Genomic DNA, 16,184 nt, shown 5'->3' on the forward strand with positions numbered 1-16,184 from the left:
AAGATCTCAATCAATCACAAAGATTAAATAAAAGGAAATAATTATGATATCATCGTAAATCATCACAACAAGATGTTAGCCAGTTCTGGATCTACGTAATAAAGAATGAAAAGAGCATTGCAAATCCCTGTCTCTCAAGTATGGAATTCTCTATCATCGTGTAGTCCTCCAGCGATATGGATGTGAATCTCATCAGGGGAGCGAGCCAATATGGATCTACGTAAAGCAAACTTTTTCTGGATCTCCTATCTCTTCTACTCTTTTTATTTCGTGATGGTTTGTCTATTTTGAATGTATGCACTCTTTTCAAAAGAGTTGTAGGGTTTTAAGTGATGATGCACGTGGCATGAGGTGGTGTGAACACAAATGCTCAGCAGGGCTCTCTGATACATTAATTTATCTAGTACAGACAAACGCGCACACACTCATCTCTAAGAATGCACGAACGTCGCCTCCTACTAATAAACACATATCATCAAAAGCCCTGAAATAAATTCAGGAAAATACCAACACCAATGTCAGGCCGAGGATTTGAGCTCTACTGTGTAGAGAATACCATTGTTCTTCTAACCATACGATCACAAATTAGTTTGTGATGACGGCTAGGATTGGGAGGTGCAAATTGGTAACTAAGAAAGGGCAGAAATTAATCTGACCATTAACATTACTTTCAAGGACATGAAGCAGTGGCGAATCTAGAAAAAAATAAAGGGCGGGCTGGGCTGCCTGGGTCATGCAAATATGTGTTGGATTGGGCTTGCAAGTAGTTGGGTTGGGCCTTAAAACTAGTAGTAGAAACAAATTTTACAGTGCCACCCCTGACATGAAGCAGAGGGCCACTGCCCTTGGCATGCCCAAACCAGTAGTCGGCGTGTCCGTTTTTGGGCATCTCCCTCGGAAAACATACTTCACCTTCGCCGTACCTCTGTTTCTGTTGACGAAAAATCAGCGTCCACGAGAAAGGAAGCGCAAAACACAACAGAGGCATTAAGGTCGGTCCCCAAACCCCAGCGGTCGCGAGACTCCGGCCGTCCATGATCACCGGAGAGCTGTCCATGGCCGCCCTCCTACCTTGCGCCCGCGTCGCTCTGGCGCCGTCCGTCTCCGTCGCCGGCAGCATTGGCAGCTCGTCGCTGCGCTGGACCCTGCCCGTCCCCTCGCTGCGCCGGCGCGGCAGCCCGACGCTCAAGCACGTGGTACGCGCCAGCAAGGGCGCCGCGGATCAGCCCGACCCGCCCGCAGACCCGGAGGGGGACGGCGGCGACGAGGAGGAAAACCCCAAGGTGAATGAGTCCTGCTAAGTAATTAGCCGTAATTTCTCCTTTTACCTAGTACTAGTACTGCCAGGACCTGACATGAGGGGGTTTTTCCTGAAATTTTACTACTCCTACATTGGTTGCTGCTGTGACCTAAGGGAATATTCAAGTTCTAATTGAAACCTCCTACTGCGCTTTCGCGAGTTAACAGTAAATTTCAGCTGCTCCTATACTAGATTTTTTTTTGTTCTTGCTTTATTCGGCTAGCATACATAATTCCTGGAGAACCACATCACTTTTTTTTTTGCGGAATCTGGAGAACCACATCACATCACACAGGTTAAAATCTTGGTGCATGCCCTACCCGAGGATTGAATTTTGTGTTCATGGGTTGTGCCGTCGAATCGTTCTCCTCTTCTGGAACAACATGTTCCTGTGGGCTAACCTTCCCTTTTGCCCAAGTTGTGTCTGTGTGCTTCCCTTCGTTCAGGGCAGCGTGAGGTGATACCAGATCGCCTTGTATCTTGGTGGTTTGGGCAATCTTGAGAGAGGAAATAGCGACTGCCGGAACTTTTTTCCACCAAATTTTTTCATCCAGCTTTAGCCAGTAGGTTAATGGGGAGTGTTCTTCAGTTATAATGCTGCTTTTGTGCTGCCCGACTTTGGTGGTCTGGTGCTGGCCTGGGCCGGTTCCTCTGTTTTTTGGGTCGCTTGATCGTTGTTTGTAATGTACTGGGACTTCTTCCCCTGTTCTTTTCTCCTTCTCTATAATAGACCAACTCAGTAGCTTAATCGTGTTAAATGGCCATCTAATCCTACATTTAAACATTTTAAAACTACTGCTACCCTACTTAATGGAGTTTCAGTGTGATATGAGTAGGGGGCAAGAGTTGCTGGGATTCAATCCCTGCCTATAGCATGTTAGAACCACTAGGATCTCTCACCAGGATCACGCACACTGACACACATGCGCACAGGAGTAGTATGAAGCTCTGTAGGTTTGTCAATAGGGCAAGCTTACATTCTTTCTACTCTCCGTCCCGAATTATTTGTCTTAGATCTGACAAGTAATTCGGGACGGAGGTAATACATATTGGGGTGCCTCTTATATAGGCTATAGGGACGGTGCTACATGGACCGACCCGCTACATTAACCAACCTAGACAGATCACAGCCGAACTGTGCCATATTGTCTTTCATACAAGCAATGCATCAAACTCAAATTGACTTCTTGCTCTTCCATGCTTGCATCTCTTTGGTATATAACAAGATTAATTCTTAATATGGTAGAAAATAATGAAGTAACATAATTGTTTCCCTTCTCTTGTGTTTTTTCTTTTGGGCCTTTGTCACACAAAGTAGAGTGAATGTGCCTTGGTGCTACTAAAGATGAGTGCTTATTTTGTTGTTTGTGATGATCCTGAATTCCTGATGTCTAAAGTTATCATTGTTTTACTTCACAAAATTGTTTCTATTTACTGTTTCTTTCCTTTTTCTTTATAACATTTCTATGTTTGCTTCGGTGCAGATGGTGAACGCCGAAGAGATTTATGCAGAACTCGAGAAGTTCAAAGAGGAGTATGCAGCAAAGAAGGGTCTTCCTTACGAAAAAAGAGATATGGTTAGTTTGCCCATATTTAAATTTTGTTTTAGGATGTAGCTGCTTTTGTTATTTATCTTCGGCAACTGAACAATGGTGGCTCAGTTCATATATCTGGCTACTATTTTATTGAACTTAATTCCGGTCTTGGTCACAAAGCTAACATACTGTACCATAATTTGAAGGGAAATGACATGTAGATTGAATTTATGCACAGACAGCAGGCATGTTGTTTTATCGTTTTATAATTGATCAAATCTTGCAGCACAAACAATCATTCAATCCAACAATGGTGTTGTTAAATTTCATACTAGTCACAGCGTGTAGAGGGTATGCGCACATATGTAGTGGTGTGAGTGTTGTGTGCACATATATTGTGGGTGCGCCTCGGACTTTTTAAGTTCATAGTAGGAGCATCATAAGTTTTTATTTCTGCCTTGTTGGTTAAACAACTAAAGAACGATGGAAATTAATAAAACTTTCTATCAGCAATCTATCCATTGATTGTGCATATGAGATCAGTGGCGATTCCATGTGTAAGCTGTGGGGTCAGCTGACCCCACAGCTTTTTTGATTGCAAGCCTGTTTCTATTAATATTTGTGCAAAAAACTAGGACATTTTAAAGAGTTTAGTGCATTTGAACCCACAGCTTTTTGGTGCTGGCACCGCCGCTGTATGAGATTATGTCGGAACAAACTAATAGCACAACATGTGTTGTTGAGACACAAGATTGCGGCAGCTTCATGCCGCCTTAAGGAAGTCTAATGACCCTCCTACTTCCCATTTCTTTACATTGCTTGAGAGTACAAGGGTTTCTGCACTTGTACATAAACATCACAATAGCTGGTAATGTACATGTCATGATTTGATCATCTTATCCTTGTAGCATTATTTGCTTCCAGTCTAAAGCTTTGGGTGAAGGGGGGTATCTATTCGAGAAGTCCCAACCATGTTCCTTTTCTGTAATTATGGACAGTGTCGACGTTGAATTTCCTCCGATATTATGATGGTGTTGTGTGTTGTGAAAGAGGGTTGAGATGGGGTAGGATCTTGAGGGGGTATTGTCGGGGACAACAAAGACACGGTGTTTACCCAGGATCAGGCTCCCAAAAAGGGTAATGGCGTCCCACCACCAGTTTATATTGATATGAGGGTTTTAAAGAGTACACGAATTATATTGCATCTACAAATTAGCTAGGTCTTGCGAGAATGGCTTTAGCCTTCGGCAGGGGTTGAGCCCTTATCTAGAGATATCTTCTTGGGAAACAAGTCTTCAATCTTTGCTCTTTGGTATGATGTGCTATGAGTCGACCTCCTACCAAACTAGGTAAGTTATCTCCTAGTTACAACAGGATCTAGGAGTTAGCATGTCCATCATTATCTCTTCTTCAAGTACTTACCAATAGTCAGCACTAGTTCCGACATATAACAAAGCTAGTATCCTGAATATTGATAGAAATGTATTTATATCCTTGTTAGTGACCTAGTCCACTTTATGAATAATTAACTCTTTCTGAAAGTTAGAAAACAAATGTTCTTTTGAGATTTAATAGAAATGATTCATAATCTCAGTATAGAACTAATGTGTTCTTTTTCAACGGATCAGACTGATGAGATGTTCTACAACGAGAAGTGGAAAATATATAAGTATATTCGGGAGATGATTTCTTCCAATCCAAGCATTTTGGTTAGTTATCTTTATTGCATGTTTGTTATAATTTACGGAAATATTCTTTCTTGTGCATTCTGGTAGTTTTCTTTCTTGCATGTTCAATCAAATTTGTGGAGCTGTTCTTTCAGATTCTAGTTTATAGAAAATAACTTTGTATTATGGGCAGATAAGCCAGAAGCATTGCCATTTTGTTTCTTTCATTTGTGATACCGATACCCTATTTTTGTGGAATACAAGTAGTACATGTGCAAGCAACATCTAACTATAGTGTAAAGATCTGTCAAAGGAATGAAAAAAAGTATCAATAGGAATTCAATAAAATGATTTTACATTCCCAACTCAATATTAAGTATTGACTAAAAGTATATGAGTTGGGGAAAAAATTCCGCTGCTGTGTTTTTTTTAAACCGACCTAACTTCTGTAAAACTTTAGCATGAACACTTTGATTTAAAATTCTTGATTGATTTACGCAACAACGTATTTATAGATATGAAACACTTGACATCATTAGGAACCCAATTGTCTTGCATGTGGATCATTGGATTAGCTTATCTGATCTTGGGCCTTAATGTTTCTTTTGAATGAACTACTTATGATTTCTAGTATATATAATGACATTTGTCCACTCCAGTCTTCCTCCCTTCTTATAAATAATATCAAGTATGTGTGTGGAATCCATGTAAACAGAAAAAGTGAAAGTTGAAGCAACAGAAAACTTGATTTTATATCACCTCAACTGAGGTTGGTGGGTCACGGACATTGATGAGTCATTACATTATTGATCATCAATATTTAGTTTTTGGGTTTAAAAACGTATTATCATCATTTTGGTGTTGTCAACGAACAGTTCCAATTGTTTATTAAGATACATAGTGCTAATCTAACTTTTAAAATTGTGCTATTATACATTGAGTCGGGGGATAACTGGTACAGTACTTTGGAAGCTAAATACTACTCCCTGCGATCCAAAATAAGTGTCGCAGTTTTGAACTGAGGTTGGTTCAACCTTAGTGCAAAACTGCGACACTTAGTATGGGTCGGAGGTTGTATTAAGGTTGGTGTGTCGGAACACAGATGAATCATAGCAAACCAGACATGTTGTTATAAATGAGGTTGGTGTGTCGGAACATAGATGAATCATTACATTACTCATCGTTAGTATTTAGGTTTTGGGTTTAAAGATGTATTCACAGCACTATGGCGTTGTCAACGAACGGCTGCAATTATTTCGTAAGATACTTGGTGCTAATCTAAATACAAAATTGTGTTTTTATACATCTGCTCCTTTGGAAGCTTCCTTGATGTTTTAGAAAAGAAGCAAAGATGTCTTAGTGTGTGCTACAGTTAAGGATCTGGCTCTAGAGGTGTACGCAACTTTCACTGATTGTTTGTTAATTGGGTGAAACTTGTAGCATGTGGAAACCGCCCTGTCTCAGGAACTGTGCATCCAGGCTGGTGACGCTCTGGATTTGGCTAAAAATATCGTGGTAATTTCATATTTTTCCGCAACTCTCTTATAACTACTTGGTGTGTACCTTTTTTCCCTTTCATTGTGTCCTCGCAGTTAACTATTTTCCGTGCGTTCAGTATAGTGCATCTTACAGGCTCAAGCGGCCAAGTGAAATTTCCGTGAATACAACGGAGCAGGTACTTAATGTTTTTTGTATCCATAAGGAAATGTTTTTATGTGTCTAGGAGTAAATTGCTTGTGGGGTCCTTGAACTTTCAATAATGTATTACAAAAGTGCATGCTTTAGCATTATATTTCGATTAAGGATGGGTCATTTCTGTACTCTGTTTTTTCCCTCTGCTATATGCATTGAATTACTCACGATTTCACAAAACACAGATGGTTCGGATCTATGCTTCCACCTTCATGAAAACCGCCGAGGACGTCTACCATGGGAAGACCAACACGGCAACCCTCTGTTATTATCTCGACGCTCTCGGAGGTTTGGCTGCGATCAGCCACATCTTATTCGTCGACACTCTAGACGCCGTGAACGATGTACTGCTCGAAGACGGTAAACCGAAGCACAGCCCCGACGTCGACGCAGAGGCTGCTTACCGCAGGTTTGAGCAGAAACTGTCTCTTCCGGAGCGGAAGGTTTGGGCGAGGGGTTTACTGTTCAAACCATGCGAGGTACGTACAGATATCTACATCTAGTTATGAAACAAGCCATTCGATCGCTCCAGGCCTTCTATTTTATTCCCCAAACGCATGTCGCTCTGAATGCCCGGGTTCCGCGCTTCTTATTGCTGCTGCTGTTGTTATCCCCTGCAGATTCTGGAGCAGATAGTCTGCCCTGCGACGAAGCACACGAGGCAGTTCATTGCACAGATGATTCGGCTGCGCAAGGATGCGCTGAACCAAGTCCCAGGTACGCTGGCTGTTTTTATTATTCTCCAGATATCGAGCCTGGACTGGAGAGTTTCTTCGTGATTTGGTGGCAATGTCGTCGCTGATTTTCATCCTCTCTTCCATTGTCGCAGATGAGCACAAAATTCGATCGGACCGGCTCTGACGAGAACTATGTTAGTACTACATGCTAAGCTTAGATGCATGTATTGTTTCAGAAGGAATGGTGTGCCAGTGATCAGATCATGTGCTAAGGCCTGTGTAACCTCTATTCAGCGCCTCCGTTATGCCGGATTTCTCTTGAATTGTCGTAGTTTCATACAGTATATCCTTCTGTTGGGGAATTATGTGTTAAGTATACTACTTAAGATTACTTTTCGGATTTGTGTGATTAATCGAGTATGCCCTTTTATATTAGTTATTAAGTACTCCCTCCTCCCCCAATATGTTGGGCGTATTAGAATTGAGCACGAAAATTAGCGCATCCTCCGTTACAGTTTGCTTGCAATGGAATCAGCAATCTGAAGAGAACAGGGGTGCACTGGGCTGGTCTTTTTGCTTCCTCGCACGGTTGCTGTCCTCCAATATGTTGGTGGTTACTGTCTGAGGACACAACGGGGATTTCTTTAGTTAGTTGTATGTATGTATGTATATATATAGCCCCTCCAAGGAGTGGACACATGCTTTTATTTCATAAAATTTGATGTAGAAGTTTGAAAAAATCATGGTGGGTAGGGGACGCCCCCTAGAGGGTACACAAGTTCCTTTGCCTCTGCGCCCCTCTCTAGTTCAATTTGATCAGACTAGATCCTAATCCTCGTAACAGAGAAGCCACATGAGGTTCTCTTCTCCCTCCTTTAATTTCCTGGTGCCGATTAGCTCTGGATGGCGAAGCGCTGCCGGATCATGAAGCTTGTACGCTTGCAATTTGTAGAGAGGTCGTGCTTTCGGTCTTTTGTTTGAAGGATCGTCGTGGACGGTTCGAGGGACTTCAAGAACGATCTACACCAACTCTTCTTTCAATGCAACTCAAAGTTGGTTGATTTGATCCAAATCCGTGTTCCTCAAATCGTGATCGCAAGACATTTTTGTTTTGTTTTCTACTACGTTTTCCAACACCGGAAATATTTGCCATTGTGGTTAAGGCTCTGGAATCAGAAAGGGAAGGGGTGATTGCGCCGGGGCAAGGGAGATGAAGGAATGGTAAAAGATGATTCACCTTGACTCTAGCTTTACTAGTAGAATGCCCGTGCGTTGCCACGGGCATTTTAAAAATCTGTCCTGTTCATCATGACCATGTTCTGCTGCAAAAAAAAGGTTTATGGATATATGATATTCATCATTGCAATTAATGCTACTAAATTTCCTGATCCATCAAACCATGGTAATGAATCTGAGTTCAATGCCCGTGCGTTGCCACATGCTAACAAAGTCTACAAAGAAAAATGTTGTGTGACATTGGAGTCATTGACTATCCACATGGGATGATACTTCATGGTCGTCATGTGGTAGACAAATGTGTCTCATTATCGCCTTCCTCTCCTCCATTTTCTCGGCCTCATGTGGTAGACAAATGTGTCTCATTATTGCCTTCCTCTCCTCCATCTTCTCGGCCACCACGTGACAATTTGCTTCCTTCCTCCCACTGTCCACCAATCCGTGTTTTCTCCCCCCTACCTTGCACAATTATACTAAGAATCTTGTTCAACTCCAAACAATCTTGTCCATTTGGCCATCTCATAGATTATAGATGACTCACACATGTCGGTTATTCCAATATTGTGACATTGGCAGAATCAACGCACTAAACATGTGATTGTGACCGGGCTTGGTTAGCAGTTGAAACATGCCTAAGATAAAGAAATGTTTACTCAAAACAGATATTTCCAGGGATAATTTTTTGAAGGAAAGGGAGATATTTGGGTTCATCCCAAATTACCGCATATATCTTATGGAACAAATTTCATCAACTCGGCTTCTAAAATAGGACTTCTTATTTGAGGAACATAGAGTTGAGAAATAATAGAAAAACGATGTTATATATACTCCATGATGGCCTTTCTTTTTATGGCTACAATAGTTCTGTGAAGCAAATAGTGAAGCCTGAATAGCATGAGATTATTCCTTTTAAAAGGTAAGTCACATGACACCTAGAAATATATTTTTCCTTCCTCTTGGACACAGAATAAGCCAGGTCATTGTATATTGAGGAAATAAACTAATATAACTACAAACAATAACCTTCTCCTTTGCACAACAATCAATATTAATATATCGTTATGACATTATGCTAACAGGGTCTTGGGGGTGGCTGCCGCCCATGCGTCGCCCCAACAGGAGCCTCCCCGGTGCAGCCTTGGACTTGGCTGCCTCATGCAGCACAACCGCCTCATTGCCGCCCCACCTCGCGCCACCGCATATATCTTATTAGGTTAGCACCGATCGCGTCAAACATGTACCATTAGGATCCGCACGCACATCAGACGCTATTGTTGATTTTATACCTTCTTCCTCTCCAACTATCTTCTCATCTTCGCATTTCTAATCCAAACTCGCCATCGTCGTTGATGGCGCAGCCGGCTCGCAACCTGCCATAAAGTTAAATTAAGAACAACACAAATAAACAAGCATTTAGTCCGTCGATCTCATCTCATGATCCAAGTGGCCAAGCCCATGTACAACGCACATCAACAACAATTCAAACACTCGCTCGTTGACGGATAGTTAGTACAATGTCTCCATTATTACTACCACTACACCTGTATTGCTATCGAATATATAGAGATATTTATATATAGTTAGAAGCAGGTGTGTTGCTATAACTCTTAAATCAATATGACGTTAATATGTATTTACACTCTTCTCTCAATCTTCTAAAACAAAATTAATTAAGCAGTGAATTTTGAAAAAATATATGAGCACAAATTATAATCTTAATCCTGCCATACTGTTTTATGCTCTTTGAAGATGATCAACACTAATAGTGAATTTGGAACATAAGAAAAGTTGAGGAACGTCAGGCACTCTCCAGATTCTTTGCTCATGGCCTACAGACAAAATAATAACAACTATTCAAATAGAGAGATCAAAGTTTAGAACTTCAGACCGCCAATGGAAATGTTTCTTAAAGGATGGTATAATTTGAAATTATGGCCTCAATGAAAAAGCTTTCAAGGTATTCACACATGGCCTACAGTACATGGCTTTTGTGAGTGCACGCTTTGCGGACCTTTCATTCTATTGATCAGTCACAACAAGAATGATATGATTTTTTTAGTTGTTCCAACTAACAAAAAATGAGCTTCTTGAATAGGTGAAGAATTTATGACAGAAAAGGAGATAAGGGCAAAGCAAACTGGAATGAGCCTTGATTAGGTAGAAGGAAACCCCAAACAGAGTTGCTACAATCTGAAAAGGCTCTAGGTTGGCACAATCCTATTTAGATACTGGGACCAACTTGCGAGGATTCACCTATCTGGATATATATGGCATAAAACATTAACTACATGATTATTTTCCCATGAAGTTCTGTACACAACTTACAATAAAATAGCTCGGTTCATCTACACTAATTTTTGCTCAGATCAATGGCGGCATGTGACAGAATGGTACACATAGCCTAAGCAAGAGGATTGAGAATAATCCAAAGTGGAAGGCAATACACCAACCATTAATCAACCAAGAATAGTCAAAAAAAATTAAGAGCATGTGCCATACTCATACCAAATGGAGAAAGATTGAAATGAGAAAATGTTTTTCTATGAAGGAACCAAATTAAGACAACATGAATGGATAAAGTAAGAGGATTGGTCCTTTGTAAAGAAGAATTGGGAAGGAAGTACAAATCTAACCTTGGAATGAGGATTGATTATTCTTGTCTATCATCCGAACAAAGCATTTTCTCAAAGCTTTCTCTGCAATGTAGCGCGCTAGCACTCTACAATGCAAAAAAAATATCATGAATATATTAGTATGTGAATGTGAATAAGATAATTAATATGAACTCATGTATATGCATTAGATACTTGCTAAAAAAGGAGAAGATAAAACAACAATCAAAACCGACACACATATTCTTTAGAATAAGATAAGGTTGATTGAATAGTATATACAATGTCAACCGGCTTTTTATATCTATTCTACAATATGGGTCAATTCTGACAAGGATCCAAGATAATTGAAAAAAGGAATGCACGAACAAAAAAGGGAATGCACAAGATTTCACATCAATTTAGAGGAAATACTTAAGAATGATGAGGAAAAAAATATCTATATGAGTAGCTCACATTTTAAAGCAGGCAGGCACACCTATTCCACAGAGGTTTAGTTTTAGGGAGCTTGTAAAACTAAAAGACCTAAACTGTTTTAAACATGTACTATCTTTGGGAAGCTTTAGGAATGTTGTGTATTAAGTAAGAGGCAGGAGTTGTGTATTAAGTAAGGGAATGCACAAAATTTCACATCAATTTAGAAGAAATACTTAAGAATGATGAGGAAAAAAAATATCTATATGAGTAGCTCACATTTTAAAGCAGGCAGGCACACCTATTCCACAGAGGTTTAGTTTTAGGGAGCTTGTAAAACTAAAAGACGTAAACTGTTTTAAACATGTACTATCTTTGGGAAGCTTTAGGAATGTTGTGTATTAAGTAAGATGCAGGAGTTGTGGATGTTTAAAAAATAACCTCTGAAAGAAATATGTGTCTAAACAGATAGGAAATCAAGGTGCTCATGTTACCTTTTGAAGGGAGAAAATCACATGTAAAGCAAGAAGTGAGATATAAGGGATCATATGCATTGATGCTTTTTTTATAGGGTGCACTACTAAAATACTATGGTATAGTGTGTACGCAAATAATGGGCATAAACAATTGATACATGTAGATTATTATGTTAGAAGTATTTAGTATAAACAACCCACACAAAGTTACTGTTTTCTATCTAGTATAATGTCATACATGGAAACATGAAACTGGTACGGCTACAATCATTTAGACCTCTCTCTCTCCCTCTCCATGGCCCCTCTCTCTCTCATCATTGGTGATACAACATAAAGAAAAAAGAGAGACTAAAACACATGAGAGCTAGAGGATATACATTTTATCTACATTATAGATATGTACAGAGAAGTAACTGTGGATGTCAATGTTAATGCAACAAGGAACCTAATGGTTTTCCAATGCATATAAGTAGCCTGATCAACATAGTTTCTGAATATATATGTAACTCATTTTATTGATTAGAGTAGCCATTGTATCAGGCAGTTTTGGATCTTCTGAATCTCAAGCAAAAAAGATTGAAAACCAACTATTTCCTAAAATTACATATCAAAGAATATTCTATTTCAAATATAGATAAAGTGACATGCCAAAGCAAGCAAATTTAATAAATATGGGAGATTATTTATTTCCACAAGCTGAATGGAGCTCTCGACCAGCATTTTCTTACCATATAAGGAAGCTCATGTCTAGAGCCGCGGAAGTGCAAACGTCCAAAGATATAATATTGCGCAAAAGGGCTAGGCAAGCTTTCATGGAGTACTCGGCGTTTCAAATGTTCAGAGATGAGACATCCAAATCTGGACATCGCGTCAGTATTATCTCAGCCTGCATAAAATGAATTAAAATGTATGAGAAAGATAAAATATTCCTGAGTTTTAGGAAGCTAAGAACTAATTAATATATTTTTGGGCAAGAAAGAAGTGTATAAAATTAGAATAACAGGGTGTAGTACAATCTCAATAAATAATTTAAGCTAGGAAAAAAGAGTACATAATTCAGTCTGGTGTTTTTATTTCCATTCACAATTCATTGACATCAATTTATCTTCTCTCTTCCTTTGTGTGAGACTGCAGCTACATATTTAAGTCACATATGTACATGAGCTTTTTTACGCACATAACTAAACTAAGATCATGCTTTCGCTTTTAAATCCTGATTGGATGCTAGCATTTATTCCATGGCTCCGACATCAGTTAACCAGAAGGTTTGATACAATACAATCCATCATCGCCGCAGCAGCCGATACAATCAATTTATAATGTAAAATGGATGGATCAAGCACAAAAAGGCCATGAAAATACAGACATGCATAGATCCACCACCATTTGGAGAAAAAATTCATCCACCTCTCTGGAAAATTCCTTACTTACCGCGGCTCAGTGGTGACGAACACTTCCGGCCTTGGATATCCTCCAACTCGCCGGTGACGAAAGACCGGCTCATTGTGGAACCGTCGCTCCCAATAGCACAGGAGCTTCCGCGACTCCACCCCCCTCCTGTAGAGTCGCCGTTCTTGAGCGGGCCCAAGTTGGCAGCAGCCCCATCACCTAAACAAATTAAACTGTTAATGATCCAAATCATAGGCACCAATAGTAACTCAAAATGGCAGTAACGAACGCACTGGTGAATCTGAAGCCATGGAAAGAAATTAGTGAAATTCAAAAAAATAAATCTGGGACATCTCTCCGAAGTATGTTAGTATGATCCAGAATGTCTGAGAACAAAAACAATGTTGAAATGGAAATTACCCCAAATCTGCAGGTACATGTTGCTAACAACAAATTGCATGACTTATAAAATACATCAATTATGTCACAAGCTATCAGGACTTCCGAATCATAATGAGTTTCAAATTTAGTGTACATGAAGAGTCCAACCAATTAATATATGATCTAGAAAAGTAAACATGCGCATTAACTTAAGTATTCTCAATCAAACTAAGCAATTGACTTCGCAAACATGGGATTATAGAGAACCCGGCAATAATAAAGGATGTTTCAGGTTTAAAAATAAGGATGATCAGGACTAACCTGCGTAAACACGTTTTAGAATGTGTCTCAGTATCTGAGTATATTCATCATTCGACATCTCCTTGATAGTTTCCAAATTTCCAAATTTCCCGTGCATCGCCTAGACAGAGCTTGGGGGAGGCTCTCTTCCTCTCATATGCATCTCTTTCCTGATGAAATTATGAAAGCATATGATAAAACAATGTTAAGAAAATAAAACATTTGCAGACGTCTTTTGTGCAAGTATCTCAACTGTAACTAAGGGTGAGTTGGAAACAACATGTCTCTTACCTTGTTGTCAGGGATAGCTAGCGCCTAGTAAACAAAAATGATTTCAGTTGGAAAACATAATTTCTGGGGAAGTAGCATGATATTTGCAACCAGTCTGATTTGCTTCTATGTATTTTATTGAAGAAGAAAATTTACACCAGCACCAACCAGAACGTGGGAACGAAAAAGAAAACGAAAAAACTGTGTTGGTCATTGCCATAGCTGCAAGTCAATGAATTCTAAGATATTCTCCAACTCAAGAGGTACACCACCGTACATGCAATGCAAGCTACAATCATTATCATCTCTGAATTTTCTTAATTCACAAAAGGAGTCTATTCACCATTAGTCAGTAGAAAGGAGATACAAGTCTTATGCGTAAATAACATGATGGAAAATTAGATGCCAACCATTTATGTGATATTCAAACTTACTATATATTCCAAATTGCAAAAGAAAAAACTTTAGACAAAAGCCTGCACGGTTACCGGCTAGATCTCATATAAAAATTTATTCAGAAGCCTAGAGCGGTGATTACTGAATAGTACTAATGCTAGTGTAGAGAGAATTAACTTGTTGTGAAAAGCGGAAGAGGCTATGGCCAAGAGTTTGTTGCGCCCAAAGGGTATGGCATCCTCCCGTGGCCGGCAGCAACGTGCAGCGCCCAGGATCCACTGTCCATAGCGTCCTCCTTGACGCGACAGTTCCCGCTGTCCAGCGCGCTCTCAATGCCTGGGAAAAAAATCCCGCCCAAATCAGGATCCAGCGCAAAAAAAAAATAACAGACTCCCAAATCAGTGGCGATGCAGGGCATCGTCAGAGGGGCACGGATGGCACGCAGACAAAATCCATGATGCGGCCATGGCGGCACCAATCTCTGCCGGGGAAGAAAAGAACGGCGCCATCGCGTAAGAAGGGCCAGCCGCTTGACCCGATGCCTGCGAGGTCGTCGCTTTCCTCGACGCGACCCTCCATGCGATTAACGCGACCATGCCCTGCCGCGGCGTCCGTGGGGATCCGCGGCGTCTAAATAAGCACAGATTGCAAGCATACTGCATAAATGATTAGATAAGAAAACCATCAGGATTCAGGAAGCAAGAACTCACTTGGAGGAGGCCCTGAGGGAGGCCGCCGAGGAGGAGGAGAAGAAGTGGTGCGCCGGGCTGGGGCTGGGCGTGGAGAAGGGGGAGAAGGGGGATGTCGTCCAGTGCTTCTTGGAGGCCGGCGTGGCGGGCGCCGTGGAGGAGGGTGGAGGCGGCGTGGCCGGCGCGGGCGGCGGCGGGAGGCGCCGTCGGCCGTGGCGGGTGTGCGGCTTGGCGTGGCAGCCCCCCATGGGGCGGGGTGGGCGGGGGGTGGGATCTGGATCTGGATCGCGGAGGATGATGCAAAGTTTGGGGAGGGACGCAGGCGGGGCGGCGGCGGGATTCGGACAGCGGAGTCGATAGGGAGTACGGCGGCGCAGGCACGGTGGCGGTGGGCGGCGCACGGCGGGGCGGAGCAGGAGGTGGCGGCGAGATGGATGTCGAGGTGGGATCGAGGAGGCAAGGTCGTGCGGGACTGCGGGGTGGCTGGGCTATTTTTTTTCTTTCGTAAACCGGTGGACGAGGGCATGGCAGCAGGGATGTGACGAAGGTTAACCGACGAAAAAAACCGGACGAAAATAGTGGGACGAAAATTGATCGGCGGAGACTACCAACTGCTCCATTAGGAGTAGAGATATGCATAGTGATGAGTCGTGCCACCGTGGGACGATTGAGTCCTTGGTGATTAATCTGCATGTTTCCCGGGCGTCGTACCTTGAGCAGGTACGCGAATCAAGGAAAGAAGATAGAAAAAAAATATGTCCCTAAGCGGAACATAGGCCCTCTTACGACCCTCCTGATTGGACATGTTGAGGTGTGGGGCCCCCAAGTTGCGAGAAACCAGTAAAGGTCCTCGGAGGAGCATGCTTCGCCTGCAAGGAATTAACTTTGGCATAAAGGACCTCGGACCAAAGATCTATTCGGAACTGAGATGTCAGGAACTCACCAATGAAGCGAAGACCGAAGAAGGAACCACTACATCGGGGGAAGGATCGACATCCTCGGCTTGAAGACTAGGTTAGGGGTTACTTACGGTGTCCTGAATTAGAGGGTACTCATCATGCTGGCCTACCGTTCATGGACCGGGACTAATCGGGCACGGCGCTGGGAAAATTGGGACACAACTGGGAGGGCTAGGGTTTGGGTGCGACGA

At 41.6% G+C, this 16,184-nt stretch overlaps 1 protein-coding gene and 1 long non-coding RNA gene across 4 annotated transcripts; one reads left to right on the forward strand and one right to left on the reverse strand.

The window, feature by feature from the left end:
* The first annotated feature begins 909 nt into the window (after positions 1–909).
* On the forward strand, positions 910–7,306 carry LOC125541018. The gene is made up of 8 exons (XM_048704519.1): positions 910–1,283; positions 2,785–2,877; positions 4,464–4,544; positions 5,943–6,017; positions 6,118–6,177; positions 6,380–6,673; positions 6,815–6,911; positions 7,024–7,306. The coding sequence occupies exons 1-8, from the start codon at positions 1,035–1,037 to the stop codon at positions 7,053–7,055; spliced, it is 981 nt and encodes a 326-aa protein (XP_048560476.1). The 5' UTR covers positions 910–1,034; the 3' UTR covers positions 7,056–7,306.
* Positions 7,307–8,997: 1,691 nt separating this feature from the next.
* Positions 8,998–15,543, reverse strand: LOC125535747. Of its 3 annotated transcripts, XR_007294795.1 has the most exons (8): positions 15,056–15,543; positions 14,523–14,975; positions 13,701–13,849; positions 13,041–13,217; positions 12,338–12,495; positions 10,741–10,826; positions 9,838–9,936; positions 8,998–9,477 (listed from the first exon to the last, which is right to left on the reverse strand). It is a non-coding gene; the product is annotated as an uncharacterized LOC125535747 (long non-coding RNA). The 3 variants fall into 3 exon arrangements; XR_007294796.1 differs by lacking the exon at positions 9,838–9,936 and having other exon boundaries at positions 14,523–14,681; XR_007294794.1 differs by lacking the exon at positions 9,838–9,936.
* Between the last annotated feature and the right edge of the window lie 641 nt (positions 15,544–16,184).

The sequence above is a fragment of the Triticum urartu genome, chromosome 2 (genome assembly GCF_003073215.2).
Source record: "Triticum urartu cultivar G1812 chromosome 2, Tu2.1, whole genome shotgun sequence".
Taxonomy (NCBI): Eukaryota; Viridiplantae; Streptophyta; class Magnoliopsida; order Poales; family Poaceae; genus Triticum; species Triticum urartu.

Excerpts from the sequence above, each read along its gene's own strand:
- LOC125541018 (XM_048704519.1), top strand. The coding sequence starts at position 1,035 with ATGATCACCGGAGAGCTGTCCATGGCCGCCCTCCTACCTTGCGCCCGC. Across the intron at positions 6,178-6,379 it reads CCGTGAATACAACGGAGCAG|ATGGTTCGGATCTATGCTTC; the intron begins GTACTTAATGTT and ends CACAAAACACAG. Across the intron at positions 6,674-6,814 it reads TACTGTTCAAACCATGCGAG|ATTCTGGAGCAGATAGTCTG; the intron begins GTACGTACAGAT and ends TATCCCCTGCAG.